The sequence below is a fragment of the Cervus canadensis genome, chromosome 14 (assembly GCF_019320065.1).
Source record: "Cervus canadensis isolate Bull #8, Minnesota chromosome 14, ASM1932006v1, whole genome shotgun sequence".
NCBI classification, from domain to species: domain Eukaryota; kingdom Metazoa; phylum Chordata; class Mammalia; order Artiodactyla; family Cervidae; genus Cervus; species Cervus canadensis.
Genome location: NC_057399.1, coordinates 63,343,849 through 63,361,626, shown reverse-complemented (window position 1 = coordinate 63,361,626; position 17,778 = coordinate 63,343,849). Strand labels below are relative to the sequence as shown.

The 17,778-nt window shown below is 46.5% G+C and overlaps 2 protein-coding genes across 2 annotated transcripts; both read right to left on the bottom strand.

The window, feature by feature from the left end:
• Positions 1–5,395: 5,395 nt before the first annotated feature.
• LOC122453084 (14-3-3 protein zeta/delta-like) lies at positions 5,396–9,385 on the bottom strand. The gene is made up of 2 exons (XM_043486940.1): positions 8,963–9,385; positions 5,396–7,614 (listed from the first exon to the last, which is right to left on the bottom strand). The coding sequence occupies exons 1-2, from the start codon at positions 9,368–9,370 to the stop codon at positions 7,288–7,290; spliced, it is 735 nt and encodes a 244-aa protein (XP_043342875.1). The 5' UTR covers positions 9,371–9,385; the 3' UTR covers positions 5,396–7,287.
• On the bottom strand, positions 8,912–10,440 carry LOC122453085 (14-3-3 protein beta/alpha-like). The gene has a single exon (XM_043486941.1). It carries the CDS (start codon positions 10,123–10,125, stop codon positions 9,475–9,477), a length of 651 nt encoding a protein of 216 aa, XP_043342876.1. The 5' UTR covers positions 10,126–10,440; the 3' UTR covers positions 8,912–9,474.
• Between the last annotated feature and the right edge of the window lie 7,338 nt (positions 10,441–17,778).

The following is a 17,778-nucleotide window of genomic DNA, read 5'->3' as shown; positions in this document are numbered from 1 at the left end:
TAGGGGAAGAGGGGCCGCGGGAGAAGGTGGGGGGCGGCGTGCAGAGTGCGGGTCTGGTGGGAAAGACGGCTCTCCTCCGCCTTCCCGCCCGCCCCTCCATCCTCGGCCGGGCGCCCCGCCACCCTTGACCCGCGCCCGGTGGCGGCGTCTCCGGTGTCCCTCTTCCGCCCGACCTCCCCGCCAAGTTCCCTCGAGGTTGGGTCCGAGGGTTGGGGTGGGGTGGGGTGGGGTGGGGGTGGTGGTGGGAGGTGCTCAGCGCGCCCCCACCCCACCGCGGGCGCCTTGCCCGCGGCGCCGGCCATGGCTGCCTTCCCCCCAGCTGCAGACCGCACGGCGCGGATCCTCCGGTTGCGTCTTGCGGGCTGTGCGGCGTGACGGCTGGCGGCTCCCCGTCGCTGGGCCGCTTGCCTGCCCGACGCGTCCCGCCGCTGGCCCTGGACCTGTTTGCCTCAGCCGGTCGTCGTCCGCTGCTCTGGGCCTGACGCGCGGTCGCCAGACGCCTCCTCACGCCCTCCGAGCCTCGGGGCTTGCTCCCGGCCACCCCCCCCCACGCCTCGCGCGGCTGTCTTGTCTCTCGCCCTCTCACCTCTGTCGTGTCCCTGCCCGCTTGGCGCCACGCTTCCCGTCCTCTCTGCCCTTGGTGGTGGAGGGAGGAGGGTGCCTGGGCCGCGGGCGCGGGTAGGGGGCCCCGGTGGTTGAGGGGAGCGGACGGGGTCCGGGGGGGCGGCCGTACCGGTGTAGGAGGTGGTGGGGGAGGGCTCTGCCCGTTTCGGGGGGATGTGGGGGTGGTCTTTTGGCGTCGGCGGGGACCTCCGGGCGGTGGTCGACCGGCGCACTGGGGGCCCCCATGCGTCACGGGCCCGGCAGGGTCGAGGCCCGCGGGCGGGGACGCGGCGGCGGTGGTGGTGGTCGAAATCCGGCCGGTGGCCCGCAGGGCGTGCCTTGCGCCTCGCCCGCCTCCCCCTTTCCAGGTACCTAGCGAGGGGCTTCCCTGGTGGCTCAGATGGGAAAGCGTCTGCCTGCAGTGCGGGAGACCCAGGTTCGCTCCCTGGCTTGGGAAGATCCCCTGGAGTAGGACTTGGCAATCCACTCCAGTATTTTTGCCTGTGAAATGCCATGGACAGAGGAACTTTGTGGGCTACAGTCCATGAGGGTCACAAAGAGTTGGACACGACTGAGCGACTGAGCAGGAGCACAGGATAAAGGTTGTTTTCAATGCTGAATTAGTCCCTCTAGAATGTGTGCTTCCTCGGACTTCGCGGGCAGTTCAGGGGTTAAGACTCCATGCTTCCAATGCAGAGGGCGGGGCGCAGGTTTCGTCCTTGGTTGGGGAGCTAGGATCCAAAAGGTAAAAAAAAAATAAATAAATAAATAAATAAAAGGAAGAATGTGTGCTTCCTAACATGTTTTTGTTAGTCTGCTGGACAAGTGGATGTTTGGGGCAGGTGGTACCTTGCTGAAAGCTGAGTTCTCTTCTGGCAAGGCCATCCAGATACAGATAGAAAATGGTAGAGCCGGTATTTGAACCTAGGAAACTGAATTCCAAAATCTCTTTTCTTAAGAGATTTCGTTGTGGTGTATTGAGGATATTTGTACTTTTTTGTGTTGCTACAAGTGTCACTGAAGTTTGTAACTGGAAATGAGATGCAATCTAGTGGACCACAGTCAGCACAGTACGTGGATGATGCTTAGACCGTTTAGGATAGAGGATGAAAGTCAAATATCTACACGCCCCCTCAGGGAGGAAGACTGCTCAGGTATGGTCATAGTGAGTCACGAGGGCTGTCATGAGCTGGAGAATATATACCTGCTTGTTGATGTGCTCAAGGGATCAACCATGTATAAACGTGTCAGGGCCTTTGCCAACAGGCGCCAGAAATCTAGATTTTAATGTGAAGTGTCCACTTTCAAACAACGCCATGATGTTAATGACCTTGCTCTGTCCGTTAATGGTTAAATAGAATTCCAATATAATACAGGCTAGGTATCCCTTCAGGAATGAATCCACCCCCCATCCCCCCACCCCCAACACTCTGAGCTTAAAACAATTAAAGATAACTTTTAGCTCATGCTACTTACTTGGTCAGTGTGGGACAGCAGGGGTCTCTGCCCTTTCCTGTCTCAGAGACCCAGTCTGAGGGAGGCTTTATTTGCACACACATTTTGCATCATCAGTACAGTAGCGAGGAGGGGAATGTGTGACTTACACGCTGACCCTTGAAGCGTCGAACAGAAGTGACAGAGACACTTAGATGCATATTTCGCCGGCCAAAGATAGTCAGTGATCACACTTCATTTCCAAGGGAGTGGGGAAGTGCAGTCCTCCATGGGCTGAATACTTATGAATATTCCTAATGGGCTACCACAGCTCCATCTACTCTGATTTTTCCAGGCAGAAATGTTGGAAGTTTTTGTAAGGTAGAATTCAATTTTCAGAGATCTCTAAGAGAAGTTGACTCAAAAAATGATTTGTTTCTTGAAGGATTCAATTTGACGGATCTGGAAAATTCACACTTTGCTCCATCTGGAGTAAAGTCCCTTACTTAAACACTGACGTCTATGAACAGATTAGGAAATCATAGGCTGGATCTATGAGATAATCCTTCGCAGAAGTGACGATTTACATATCAGTGTTTATTCCCCAAAGCACTGCTCATATAGCTTCACTTTTCATTTATATTATCTCCTATCTTGTGTAACTTGTCTCATCAACTGCACTGCAAAATAGGAATCCCATCTGATTAATGTAGACTCTGTTATGCCTGGCTCCGTAGACATTGGCTATGTGGATGTTAACTAATTGTATTGGTGTTTATCAATTAGTGATTTTTAAATCATCACAGCTAGCAATCTTGACTTCAGGAGAAGTCAGCGAACTTGAAAATACTTCTGGCAATTCTTCAAAAGTTGCTCATCGTTGATTATGATGAGATCTGAGGGCCAATATTCACTAGGCCCTCAATTTCAAGGGCAGTTTAGGCTTATCCCCTACGAATCACAAGGCGATCAGATATTTTCAGATATTATTTTTCTGTGATGTTTTCACATGTTTTGTTTGTTTGCTTTGGACTGCAAGATTTGGATGAATTGTAAATTTAAAAATTAAGAAATAAATGTCAGTGCTCAGGAAGCTATTTGATTGCCCAAGATCCTGCAAGGCTCTCAGCACCCTTTATTTAAAACAAGCCCATCCTCGTTCCTAAACCCACAGCCTTCCTGGATGACCAGATAAAGAGCGATCGTCATTCTCATGAAATGCCAAGTGCTCGGGGACTTGCACGTATGAGGGCCCAGGAACAGTATTTCTACAGTTTAATGGTGGAATTACTCCCCTTGGAGAAAGTTGCTTGAGCACAAGTTACTCATTGATTGAATCTCAACCACGCAAGTATGGTTCCAGGCTTTGCTGTCAGTTCCTTAGACTAGAAGCCTGCCGTCATTCTTTGCCTCTTGCTCATATTTCCCCTGTCTGTAATTAACTACTGAGCTGTGAAGTCATATCCACTAAAATCTTTCTCCGTTGCAGCTCCTTCTCTCCATCCCCACTGCCATCCTTGTTCAGGTCCTGAGATCGTATACCAGGACACCTACAACAGCCTTCTGATTTGCTCCCCACTCGATCTCCTCAAAAACGCCCTCTAACCCAAAGTAGTCTGGCTAAGGCACAAGCCGTAAAGCATCTTTTCGGAGAGGGCAATGCCAACCCACTCCAGTACCCTTGCCTGGAAAATCCCATGGAGAGACTAGCCTGGTAGGTTGCAGTCCATGGGGTCGCCAAGAGTCGGACACGACTGACCAACTTCACTTTCACTTTTCACCTTCCTGCAGTGGAGAAGGAAATGGCAACCCACTCCAGTGTTCTTGCCTGGCGAATCCCAGGGATGGGGGAGCCAGGTGGGCTGCCACCTGTGGGGTCGCACAGAGTCAGACATGACTGAAGTGACTTAGCAGCAGCAGTAGCAAGCATCTTTAATTTCATGCCTGCAGTCACCATCTGCAGTGATTTCCGAGCCCCCCAAAATAAAGTCTGCCACTGTTTCCACTGCTTGCCCATCTATTTGCCATGAAGTGATGAGGCCAGATACAATGATCTTCGTTTTCTGAATGTTGAGCTTTAAGGTAGCTTTTACACTCTCCGCTTTCCCTCTCGTCAAGAGGCTCTATAGTTCTTCTTCCCTTTCTGCCATAAGGGTGGTGTCATCTGCCTATCTGACGTTATGGATATTTCTCCTGGCAGTTTCGATTCCAGCTTGTGCTTCATCCAGCCCGGCATTTCTCACGATGTACTCTGCATATAAGTTAAATAAGCAAGGTGACAATATGCAGCCTTGACATACTCCTTTTCCTGTTTGGAACCAGTCTGTTGTTCCAGGTCCAGTTCTGTTTCTTCCTGAGCTGCATACAGGTTTCTCAAGAGGCAGGTCAGGTGGGCTGGTATTGCCAGCTCTTTCAGAATTTTCCCCAGTTTATTGTGATACCTGCCGTCAAAGGCTTTGGCACAGTCAATAAAGCAGAAATAGGTGTTTCTCTGGTACTCTCTTGCTTTTTCCTTGATCCAGTGGGTGTTGGCAATTTGATCTCTGGTTCCCCTGCCTTTTCTAAATCCAGCTTGAACATCTGGAAGCTCACAGCACATGTATTGTTGAAGCCTGGCTTGGAGAATTTTGAGCATTACTTTACTAGTGTGTGAGATGAGTGCAACTGTGCAGCAGTTTGAACATTCTTTGTCATTGCCTTTCTTTGGGACTGGAATGAAAACTGACCTAACAACCTAGATGTTTTCAATTGCATATGCTAAAAGAACCAGCTTTGCAGTTTCCAAGGGGGGGGGGGGAAGAAAAGTTTCATTTTAACCAATTTTCTCTGAAGTCCAAGGACTATCATGGCCATCCTGCATCAAAAAGTCATCTTTCCTTTAGGTAGTCATAGTTTCATGCCTAAATTATAGACCAAACAGTGCTCAAATTGACTCTGATATCAGGGGCAGATCAGCTGATAAAAAAGCTTGGATTGTCCCTCTGGAGGGAAGTGAGACCTTGGTCCCATCAGAAGAATATGAGGGGTTAAGAGAATTTGTAGGAGTGGGGAAAGCTTGCTCCATCCTACATGTACCATAATCGTAAACAATGGTTATTTACTTTACCGAAGTGTAAAAAAAAAAAAAAAAAAAAAAATTATAAAAACAAAGATAAATCACTGAAAGGTAAAGAAATTGATAATCTGTGATTGAAAGCCGCATTCTAAGAAAAGTGTGTTCTCTTAACCTAGAGAGGAGACTAAATTCCAATCTGGTACCAGCTTACCAGATAACAAACAAACAAAAAAATTGTTTATGGGTAAGCTTAGAAAAGTCTTTTCCGTTTATCTTTTTTTTTTTTTTTTTGCATCAGCCAACTAACTGATAAAATTTTTATTTCACTTTTAAGTTTTTACACTTTTCCTGATTATTCCGTGTAAGGTGGAAACTAGAACTGTTTAAAAGACATACACAAATCTAGTACATCAATAACCGGGGTTTTTTCTTTTTTGCTATACTATTTTCACAACCACGGGTGTGCTTGCTAGGCAATATAACCATCACAGAAGCAAACGTGAGGCAGAATACTGGTGAGGAAAAACAAAGCAAGAGAGCTACCAGATATACAGACAGGCTCGTTCCACATTCACTACTGCATTTTCAAGCGGCAAGTATTAACTGCACATTTTTGTTCAGCTAGAAAGGAGAGAGGTTTTTTTTTTTTTTTTTCTTTTTTTCCTTTTGGTTTGTTTGAAATCAGTGCATGAATGTTTCTTTTCTTATTTCAGCAGATGGACAAACAGATGGGACACTACGGCTACGTGGAATGTTCGGGGAGGAAGGTGGAGACTGAGACTGGTAGGCCGGGCTATTCCTGACTCTCCCCATCGCTGTGTTCATGCAACTTCCCTGACATTTGTCTGTGAACTTGACGGGATGGGTACCCTTGGGAGAGCTGGTGACAGGTGCTAACAAGCATTATCAGGGTTGGCTGCAATATAAAGAGAAACCATGGGTATTTAAAAATACTTTTTGGAGTCAGATCTTGGTGTGACTGAAGAGCAACCACCGTGCTGAGAACTGGAAGAAGACAGAGCTGAAACGTGGCAAGCTCTTTTCAACTCTCTGAAGCAAGGCTGGCTCACCAAAGTGCTCGCCAACATCCCTCACCCCCCTGTGGGCCCCCTGTCCCTGCCCATCTAGTACTAAATCATGAACAAAAGGCAAAGAGAGAGAATGCACAAAGAAAAAAATGTACGGAAGCAGGACAGAAATTTAGAGAAGACTAAAGTTAACAGTCAAAAAGGACTGTGGGAAAGAATGTTTAGATTTCAAAATTTTAAAGCCCCGAGCTAGGAAGAACCCAAACACTGAGTACTTAACTCCTCAAGTGAAAGACAATCTCTGCAGAACATTATTCTTAAAGGTATTACCCAGGAAACAGATAAGGCCATTCATAAGATACACGGCTTTTTTTTTCCCATCTTGAGCTCATGGTTACAGGGAAAACAGATTCCACTACCTAAGCACAAGCTGCCAATCAGCAAACATGCTGCTATATAGGGGAAGGGGCTGGAGTCACAGGTGGTCTATGAGCACTGGACCTTTGCATGCTGTCATAACCCAGTTATCTGCCGCCAGGAATGTTCATTTCTGGCTTCGAGTTTCCATGGAGGAAGACACTGTGGCCATCTGTGGTCACGAACTTTTCAGTGGCAACAAGCCCCAACATACCAAGTGTCTAAAAGCCCTGATCAGAATGGGCAGAATCACTAGAAATTACTGTAAAACTCGAATGCCAAACGAGAGGTGACCCACTCCAAGTCCCAGTGTCACAATAGAATCTATAACTTTCTGTACAACTTTACAATGGAACTGTATTTCAGGGACAACTGTTTTGAATCAAATTTAACTTTCCAAAAAGTTACACATAATTCAGGTCTATTTTTTTTCTAGCAGTAAGAGTTCTGCTGAATTACAAAACCCCATAATCACAGTGTTCAGTTTTTTTTTTTTTTTTAATGAAACACATAGTAATCCTGTCAATGTTAATCAAAATCAAAACTTCAGAATGCCGTGGCATTTATGTGACCAATCTGAATTTTAGATACAAATACCAGCTGTTCATCCCATGGACCATTTTTGCTAGGCTGAGGCTGTGAAAAATTGAAAGTCGACGTACGTTTCTTTTTTTTTTTTTTTTATCGCACAAAGGGATATATGTGGAGGGTACAGAGTGACACTGAAGAGATCACGAAGCACGGTAGACATTAGTTCTCTCCCTCCCCAGCATCTCCTTCGTCTCCCTGGTTTTCTGACATCCACAGAGTGAGATTGTCCCTCAGCAGCTGCATGATCAGGGTGCTGTCTTTGTAGGACTCTTCGTTCAGCGTGTCCAACTCAGCAATCGCCTCATCAAACGCTGTTTTTGCCAGGCTGCAAGCCTTTTCAGGAGAGTTTAGAATCTCATAATAAAAGACGGAGAAATTAAGTGCCAGGCCCAGTCGAATGGGGTGTGTAGGCTGCATTTCTTTCTTACTAATTTCAAATGCTTCTTGGTAAGCCTGCTGGGAGTTCGACACAGTGGTTTGTTTATTTTTTTTTTTTTTTGAAAAGTCCATTCATAAAACTTTTATTCCACTTACATGAACTTAATACACGTGTTCTTAACAATTATGCTTGGATTGTTCATGAAAATCTCATAAGACATTAAACAAAGCTAGCCATCATCTCAAGTTATTTCCCTGTTAACTATTTTTTACAGCACATGCATGTTAGGCAAGTATCAAAAAAAAAAAAATCACAAAAGCAAAAAAAAAAACTAAAAAAAGTTAAATACATGGGTTTTTGTTTTACTGCTGTGCTTGATATACATGAAGTAATGAATATCAAGCAATTCATTTTTACTGCATCTTTACTTGTACATTTGTTCTTAGGTTGCCTAAAACATTTAAATACAAATAAAATGAGTGTAGCAAAAATAATGAAAGCAAACAGCAGGTAACTTTACAAATAATGGAATGTGAACCGTTTCTGCCCTTATCCAGAGTAAATTGGGTCACAACTAAAGGAACACTTCTGTAGCTGCAGTCAACAGTGTGCACACTGCGTCTGAGTATTCCACAGATAACACATGGTTTAACATGCAATATCCATGGGATATCCATTTCTACTACAGCTTTGTAAGTGCTCCAAACCTAAGAAGTACCCACAACACCACCTGTGACTGGAACCAATTATCCCTTTTATTCCCCACCAGGACATACCAATATGCAGGCAGTTTTCTTTGCTTAGGCATGGAAGCAGTTTTAACACTGGCCCTTGTGAAGCCACAATGTACCAAAAGTACTATGCCAAACCTTTATAACTTGTATAAAAATTCCACATCCCCATATTGGCCACCTCAAGATGAAAACAGATAACTCCCTAAATGTTAACTGGCTCTACTCCCCTAATATTAAACATAAAAACCACATGGGAAATATAGAAATTCAAATAGAAGTAACATAAACCTGTCATAAATCATAAACAAAAAACTATTTGTGGGACAGCATGGATGACAAATGGTCTACTGTGTAAATTTTAGAATGAGGCAGACAAAAGTTGGAAGGCCGGTTAATTTTCCCCTCCTTCTCCTGCTTCAGCTTCGTCTCCTTGGGTATCCGATGTCCACAATGTCAAATTATCTCTCAGTAACTGCATTATTAGCGTGCTGTCTTTGTATGACTCTTCACTTAATGTATCAAGTTCAGCAATGGCTTCATCAAATGCTGTCTTTGTAAGAGAGCAGGCTTTCTCAGGGGAGTTCAGAATCTCATAATAGAACACAGAGAAGTTAAGGGCCAGACCCAGTCTGATAGGATGTGTTGGTTGCATTTCCTTTTTGCTGATTTCAAAAGCTTCTTGGTATGCTTGCTGTGACTGATCCACAATCCCTTTCTTGTCATCACCAGCCGCAACCTCAGCCAAGTAGCGGTAGTAGTCTCCTTTCATTTTCAAGTAGAAGACTTTGCTCTCTGCTTGTGAAGCATTGGGGATCAAGAACTTTTCCAAAAGAGACAGTACATCATTGCAGATATCTCTTAGCTCGGTCTCTATTTTCTCTCTGTATTCTCGAGCCATCTGCTGTTTTTTCTCAGCACCTTCCGTCTTTTGCTCAATACTGGAGACGACCTTCCAAGATGACCTACGGGCTCCTACAACATTTTTATAAGCAACTGAGAGAAGATTCCTCTCCTCATTGGATAATTCAGCTCCTTGCTCAGTTACAGACTTCATGCAGGCTGCCATGTCATCATATCGCTCAGCCTGCTCAGCCAGTTTGGCCTTCTGTACCAGCTCGTTTTTATCCATGACTGGATGTTCTGTGTCCGGAGTAGGTGGCGACGGACGGACGGGGATCAGCAGTCTCTGGGCGGCAACAGCGAGGCTGAGACTCTGTCCCTGGATCTCGCAGCTCACAGGCTACAGCCGCTCTGCCCAGTGGTTTGTTTATTGTCTCCAGATGCCACCTCAGAAAGATATCTAAAATAATTGCCTTTCATTTTCAAGTAGAACACCTTACTTTCTGGCTGTGTAGCATTGGGAATAAGGTATTTATCCAACAGCTCCAGCACGTCGTTGCAGATGTCCTGCAGCTCGACCTCGATCTTCTCGCGGTACTCTTTGCCCATCTGCTGCTTCTTCTCGTTCTGCTCAGTTTTCTGTTCGATGCTGGAGATGACACGCCAGGACGAACGGCGGGCACCGACCACATTCTTGTAGGCGACCGACAGCAGGTTTCTCTCCTCGTTGGAAAGCTCATGCCCCTGCTCCGTGACCGCCTTCATGGCCGCAGCCATGTCATTATAGCGCTCGGCCTGCTCGGCGAGCTTGGCTTTCTGTACCAGTTCACTTTTATCCATGGTCATTCCCGTGGGAGGACTGCAGGGAGCAGAGAACCTTGCGAGCGGAGCTCCGGGCGCGGTGACCACGTCCTTCCCAAGCCCACTCCTCCCGGCGGCGGCGGCGGCTGCAGAGGCGGCGGCGGCGGCAGCTACCCCGGCTCCGGAATCGGCGGCTGCGGCTTTTCCGTATATCTGGAAGTAGCAGTATTTTTGCAAAGGCATCAGTGTGAAACCACAGAAGGCATGTTGAAAATCTGATTAAATTGAAATTGACAAAGTAAATCTGGTCATTGCTGTGATTTGAAACACTTTAATATGATAACTCAAATTATAACTGACAGCATTTTATCAGAACATATCAGATTTTCATGAATGTCACATAACTTCTAGGATATCTATATTAGTAGCATCAACCATACAATATAACTTGAGAAGATTCAATCACTCCTTCTGAACAACACTTCCCATGTAGTTTAACATGCCAAATGAACTCAGGTTGTTTAATAAATATCTCTCTTTGGGAGGTCTCAGGGGCCCTCTGAAGCATCCCAAAGTTAGCTAGAAGTCAGTTATTTAGGAAGGTTTGTTCATAAATATCAAAAGGGTTCATGACAGTCAGGTAGGCTGTGAAAGAATACTTATCCACTTAGCCAAAGTTAACAAAAGATTTCAAAGGTAAACCTAGGATGGATCATTTAAGAGGTAAAGAAACTTAAAATCCACTAGCAAAGGCAGTTCAACATCTCAAGAAACCTTGTACTAGGCACAAACTCTTTTCTGGGGGTCCACTTTCCATAAAACCTCCTTATCCCATTCTGTACCCATTCCTTTGCTTCCCCCATCCTGAAACTGCCACCTGTAAGTCAGAACTACTTCTTTTTCCTTCATCAAATGCGATTTCATTCCTCGGACCTTCTTTAATTACAAGTCATACATTTTTCCTTAAGCAACCGAGAACTGACTTTTATATTGGCATTTTACAGACTGGTGAACATACGTATCAGTGATACTATCTAAAAAAAAAAAAAGCTTTCTTACACTGCACATCTCAGCATGGCACCAGACACTATTCATGGATAGCCAAAATCTCTTTAGTTTCTGTGTAAGACGAAGGCCCTGTCAAGTGGTGAATGTTTCAGAACCTTAATTTATGAAATGACCTAGCTATTCAATACACTGTCATCACTTAGTTTAGCACAACCATAGACATTCAGGTAGCCAAGATCTGGAGAAACTATTGTAAATTCAGTTCAGTTCAGTTGCGTCTGACTCTTTGCGACCCCATGGACTGCAGGCTGCCAGGCTTCCCTGTCCATCACCAACTCCCGGGGCTTGCTCAACCTCATGTCCATCGAGTCAGCGATGCCATCCAACCATCTTATCCTCTGTTGTCCCCTTCTCCTCTGCCTTCAATCAAGACTACTATAGACAGATATTTTAAAGTATAATTATTTTTAATAGCTTACCTAAAAGCTCATATCGCATTTCCATTTTTTAGGAGTGTTTTTGGTTTGTTTTTAGAGGTAATTTCTTTGTTGACCAGTCTGTGAGAGAGATAACAATATAGCAATATTTAAGTTATAGTAAACCTAGGCACTGTGAAAAGTTTATGCTTAATGTTAATGACTCTTAAACATGTCTATATTAGAGTAGTGAAAAAAATAAAATACTAGATATTTACTATTGACTAGTTCCCAATTCACATGAATCCAAAATTCATTTAGGTCCATTTTTTTTCTTGTATTTAGAGCTTTTTTTTTTCTTGTATTTAGAAATATTAGAGTATTTCTTTGCATTTCTTGAGGGCTTCCTTTTCTTTAGATTATTTAAATAGGAACTCACGCACAGCTTCAGCAATATTATCAAAAAACAGAAGACTCACACTGAGACATACAGAAATCCACACAGAGATCTTCTAGTTTTCCGCCTAAGATTGAAAATATCTCTTTGACTCCCCCTTTTTTGGGGGGAGGGGGGTGTTGAAGTTCTCATTTGCCCAAGGCTGAGGTCTCAGGCAAAGTGGGCATTGTTTTCTCAGGAAATGGTTAACTTCAAGCTCTGCCCTAGGCAGGCCTTTGTAACAAGCTCTGTTTTTAATTGATATGCAAAAGAACCAGCTTTACAGTTTCCAAGAAAAAAAGTTTTGTTTTGTTTTGTTTTTTTTTATTTTAACCAGTTTTCTCTGGTTCTATAGAACATCATGGCCATCCTAGGTCAGGTCATCTTTCCTTTCTGTAGTCATAGTTTTATCCCTGAATTATAGACAGATCAGCTGACAAGTTTTCCATAGTTGAACCTGGGGAAGGATCATTAACGTGGCCGGATTGGAAGGTAAGGGAGGGAAAGCCATCTGGGAGGAGGGGCCCCGCGGGAGACTGTGGGGGGGGGCGGCGTGCAGAGTGCGGGTCTGGTGGGAAAGACGGCTCTCCTCCGCCTTCCCGCCCGCCCCTCCATCCTCGGCCGGGCGCCCCCGCCACCCTTGCCCCGCGCCCGGTGGCGGCGTCTCCGGTGTCCCTCTTCTGCCCGACCTCCCAGCCAAGTTCCCTCGAGGTTGGGTCCGAGGGTTGGGGTGGGGTGGGGGGGGGTGGGGGGCGTGGGGGGAGGTGCTCAGCGCGCCCCCACCCCACCGCAGGCGCCTTGCCCGCGGCGCCGGCCATGGCTGCCTTACCCTCAGCAGCAGACCGCACAGCGCGGATCCTCCGGTCGCGTCTTGCGGGCTGTGCGGTGTGACGGCTGGCGGCTCCCCGTCGCTGGGCCGCTTGCCTGCCCGACGCGCCCCGCCGCTGGCCCTGGACCTGTTTGCCTCAGCCGGCCGTCGTCCGCTGCTCTGGGTCTGCCGCGCGATCGCCAGACGCCTCCTCACGCCCTCCGAGCCTCCGGGCTTGCTCCCAGCCACCCCTCCCCACGCCTCTGTCTTGTCTCTCGCCCTCTCACCTCTGTCGTGTCCCTGCCCGCTTGGCGCCACGCTTCCCGTCCTCTCTGCCCTTGGTGGTGGAGGGAGGAGGGTGCCTGGGCCGTGGGCGCGGGTAGGGGGCCCCGGTGGTTGAGGGCGGAGGACGGGGTCCGGGGGGGGCGGCCGTACCGGTGTAGGAGGTGGTGGGGGAGGGCTCTGCCCGTTTCGGGGGGATGTGGGGGTGGTCTTTTGGCGTCGGCGGGGACCTCCGGGCGGTGGTCGACCGGCGCACTGGGGGCCCCCATGCGTCAAGGGCCCGGCAGGGTCGAGGCCCCCGGGCGGGGACGCGGCAGTGGTGGTCGAAATCCGGGCAGTGGCCCACAGGGCGTGCCTTGTGCCTCGCCTTCCTCCCCCTTTCCAGGTACCTACTGAGGCGCTTCCCTGGTGGCTCAGATGGGAAAGCATCTGCCTGCAGTGCGGGAGACCCAGGTTTGATCCCTGGCTTGGAAAGATCCCCTGGAGAAGGAAATGGCAACCCACTTCAGTACCCTTGCCTGGAAAATTCCATGGACGAAGGAGCCTGGTAGGCTACAGTTCATGGGTCTCAAAGAGTCGGACACGACTGAGCAACTTCACTTCACAGCTGAGAGAAAGCTTGAGTTGTCTCCTTGGGGTGGATTTGCTCCTGGATGGATTTCACCTGGCGGCAGTAGGGAGGCCCGTGGGCCTCTCCTGGAAGTGGGCGTATCGGCGGAGCACATTTGGCCCATGTCGGGGATGGAGCGTGCCTCCTCTGAGCTCCTAGGCAGTGGGTCCCAGGTCTCAGGGACCATTTCAACTGGGACTGCCCATTTCATTGGCTCCTGGATCCCCATCGATCAGCATCCAGTGAGCAGAGTGCAGGGGTACGGACCACAGGTAAGGGAACTGGGACTCGGTGGCGTAGGGTGGAGCAGGGAACCAAGTATTCTGCCCTCTCTGTTGGCATAGTCTCGGAGCCCCCTAACCTGGAGGTCGCAGAAAGGCCTTGCCATTGGAGTCAAGGCCTTTACCACTTTACCCCTTCGCATAAAGCTCAGACCCTCGTGATTTTTCCAAGCAGCCTAGTGCCTGCAGCGAGGTCCCAAGGAAGTCCAAGGGATTTATCCTGCCTGGTGATTTCTTTCACCTGCTGGGCACTCCACAACCCTTACTCTGGCTGGCTGGCCGGCCCAGCCCTGCTACCGGCAGTTTGCAGTCCAGTGGGCCCTTAATCACCTGCTGGAATGGGAAAGGGAAGGGTCCACGAAATGCACCCTAGAAACTTAGTAGGGTGCATGGATTTAAAAACCTGGTGGCCACCCAGCCAGAAAAGGAAAGAGGAGGGCACCTTGCTGCCCTTTCGTGGTGGAATCTGTGGCTGTCCTGCTGAAAGGGGGCCTTTCCTTAGGGACCCTGTGCAATAAGTGTGGTGTTTTGGAACTGAATAATTAGAATGTGTAAAATTTTTTAATTACGTGATGCTTTAGTTAAAAAAAAAAGCTCCAAGTTTTTTGCAACCTGAGGTCTAAAAATTGAAGGTCTATTTTCCTTCCACTGTGGCATTCTATGAAGAAATTTGCTTTTTTTTTTTTTTTTTTTAAAGAAAAGAGTCAGAAAAGTGAGGGAAACAGAAAAGCCAGAGGTGCCCCTGTAGTTTGGTGAAGGTCTTAGGAGGTCACTTGTAAATGCTGCTGGCCGTCGGGAGGCAGTCTCTTGTGACCGATGGGCACAGAGCTCTGCGGGCCTGTCCTTTGCATGGATGTTCTTGTTTGTGAAAATCCAGCTCAGAGCCATCTCCTGATGTGTAAGAATTTCCCAGACTAGACCCCTAGGCAAATCCCTTAGGGCCAGGGACTCCTGTCTTCATTGTATTTGTCTGTTTGACTGAAAAGCAGCAATGGCATATTTTTCTTTAAATCTGGTCTATCATCCAGGCCTTGGAGTAATATTTCCCATCTCTCAATAGACTTGAGTTCCAGGGATGAATTATAGTTAGTTGTCCATGATTTTGCAGATGAGGAAACTGAGAGCCAGAGAGGGTGGAGGACTGTCCAAGGGAGAATGGGATATCCTTCCAGGAACCCTGGCTCTTGGGTTTTTAATGAGCTTTCTGCCCAGCATGGTCATTAATTGGCAAGTGTTGACATTGAGAATAAGCTATTGGTGGAAGTGTAAAAGGCTTTTTTAAAGAATGTGCCTACTGGCTGTGCATCTTATGGAGTATTTTCATTGTACTCCCCAACCCTTGGAAAATGGTGGGCACAGGGCAGATGCTTCATCATTTTTATTGAATAAGTTCAATGTCACACAATTATATCCATAGTGTCAGCAACACTGTGAGGTATATTAGAACAGTGATCACCACAGTTGGTACTTCATGGATCAGTAAAGAAAGAAAACTTTCTTAGGAAGACTGCAACAGAATTGCTAAGTTTTAAGTTTATCCCACAAGGATATTAAAAAAAATGAAATAAATCTCTCTGATCATCACCAAGGCTTTCAGATGTCTGTTGAGGACCCCACACAAGGGAGGGTCTACCTCTTGGGACACCCCTGCTTCAGCATCTCCCTAAGCCAGCAACCTGGGACAGATGAGTACACTTGCAGTTTCTTCCTTGACCTTGGGAATTTTTTTGGAAGACAAGTTTTTGACAGACAGGGCTGGGGGAAGGTTAGGGGATGTTTCAAGTGCAGTCCATTTATTGTGCACTCTATTTCTCTTTCTGTTCCCTGGTGGCTCAGTTGGTAAAGAGTCTGCCTGCAATACGGGAGACCCGGGTTCAATCCCTGGGTCGGGAAGATCTCCTGGAAAAGGAAATGACAGCCCACTCCAGTATTCTTGCCTAAAGAATTCAATGGACTGAGGAGTCTTGCGGACTGGTATTTGTTATCCATTTATAGATATGTATCCTAAATTTGAACAAAAATGAAAGCATGAAGATGTTTAGCAAAAAGTTATGTAAAATAAGGAGACTCAGCAATCCCTCTTCTGAGTATTTACCCAAGAGAAATGAAAGGTTGTGTTCACACAAAACCCATATGTGAATGTTCACGGCATTTGTGTCTATAATTGCTAAAAGCTGGAAACAACCCAAACATCTAGCTGGTGTATAGGTAAATAAACTGTGTGATACACACAGGGGAATACTGTTCAGCAATTAAGGAATGAACTACGGGTACACACATCAACATGAGTGGATTTCACATGTATTATTTTAAGTGACAGGGGTCAGTCTCAAAAGACTGTGAACTGTATGATTCCATTTACAGGACAAGGCAATATTAATGGGCACAGAAAACAAGTCAGTAGTTGCCAAGGTCTGAGGGTGGAGAGAAGTTGGCTACAAGGGGCAACCTGAGGGCATTTATGGGATGATGGATCTGTTTTACATGTTAATTGTGGTAGTGCTTACACAACTGTATGGGTTTGTTAAATATCATTGGAATTGAGCATCCCCCCCCCCACCAAATTTTACTGTATGTAAATTTTAAAGGTAGAGAAAATGAAGAGATAGCACAGGTGCACACAAAACGTTTTCAGGCTCATTGTATTTTTCACACCTTTTTAGGCTCCTCATATTTTTCACACCTTTTCAGGTTACACGTATTTTTCACACCTTTTCAGGCTCCTCGTATTTTTCACACCTTTTCAGGTTCCTCGTATTTTTCACACCTTTTCAGGCTCCTCGAATTTTTCAGGCCTTTTCAGGTTCTTCCTATTTTTCAGGCCTTTTCAGGCTCCACGTATTTTTCAGGCCTTTTCATGCACCTCATATTTGTCAGGCCTTTCATGCACCTCGAATTTTTCATTCCTTTTCCGGCTCCTCGTATTTTTCAGGCCTTTCAGGCTCCTCGTATTTATCACGCATTTTCAGGCTTCTCATATTTTTCAGGCCTTTTCAGGCTCCTCGTATTTTTCAGGCCTTTCAGGCTCCTCGTATTTTTCACGCATTTTCAGGCTCCTCGTATTTTTCAGGCCTTTTCAGGCTCCTCATATTTTTCACACCTTTTCCGGCTCCTCGTATTTTACAGTCCTTTTCAGGCTCCTCATATTTTTCACACCTTTTCAGGCTCCTCGTATTTTTCTCACCTTTTCAGGCTCCTCATATTTTTCACGCCTTTTCAGGCCCCTCGTATTATTCAGGCCTCTTCTGGCTCCTCGTATTTTTCACACCTTTTAAGGCTCCTCGTTTTTTTCACACCTTTTCAGACTCCTCGAAGTTTTCACGCCTTTTCAGGTTCCTCGTATTTTTCACACCTTTACAGGCTCCTCGAATTTTTCACACCTTTTCAGGCTCCTCGTATTTTTCACACCTTTTCCGGCTCCTCGTATTTTTCACGCCTTTTCAGGCTCCTCGTATTTTTCACGCCTTTTCAGGCTCCTCGTATTTTTCACACCGTTTCAGGCTCCTCGTATTTTTCAAACCTTTTCAGGCTCCTCGTATTTTTCAAAACCTTTCAGGCCCTCGTATTTTTTTACGGCTTTTTCAGTCCCTCATATTTTTTCACACCTTATCAGGTCCTTCGTGTTTTTTTCAGGCCTTTCAGTGCTTCTTTCTTTATTTTTCAGGCCTTTTCAGGCTCCTCGTATTTTTCACACCTTTTCAGGCTCCTCGTATTTTTCACGCCTTTCAGGCTCCTCGTATTTTTCACGCCTTTTCAGGCTCCTCGTATTTTTCACACCTTTTCAGGCTCCTCGTATTTTTCACGGCTTTTCAGGCTCCTCGTATTTTTCAGGTCGTTTCCGGCGCCTCGTATATTTCAGGCCTTTCAGGCTCCTCGTATTTTTCACGCATTTTCAGGCTCTTCATATGTTTCAGGCCTTTTCCGGCTCCTTGTATTTTTCAGGCCTTTTCTGGCTCCTTATATTTTTCACACCTTTTCAGGCTCATCGTATTTTAGAGGCCTTTTCAGGCTCCTCGTATTTTATACACCTTTTCAGGCTGCTCTTATTTTTCACA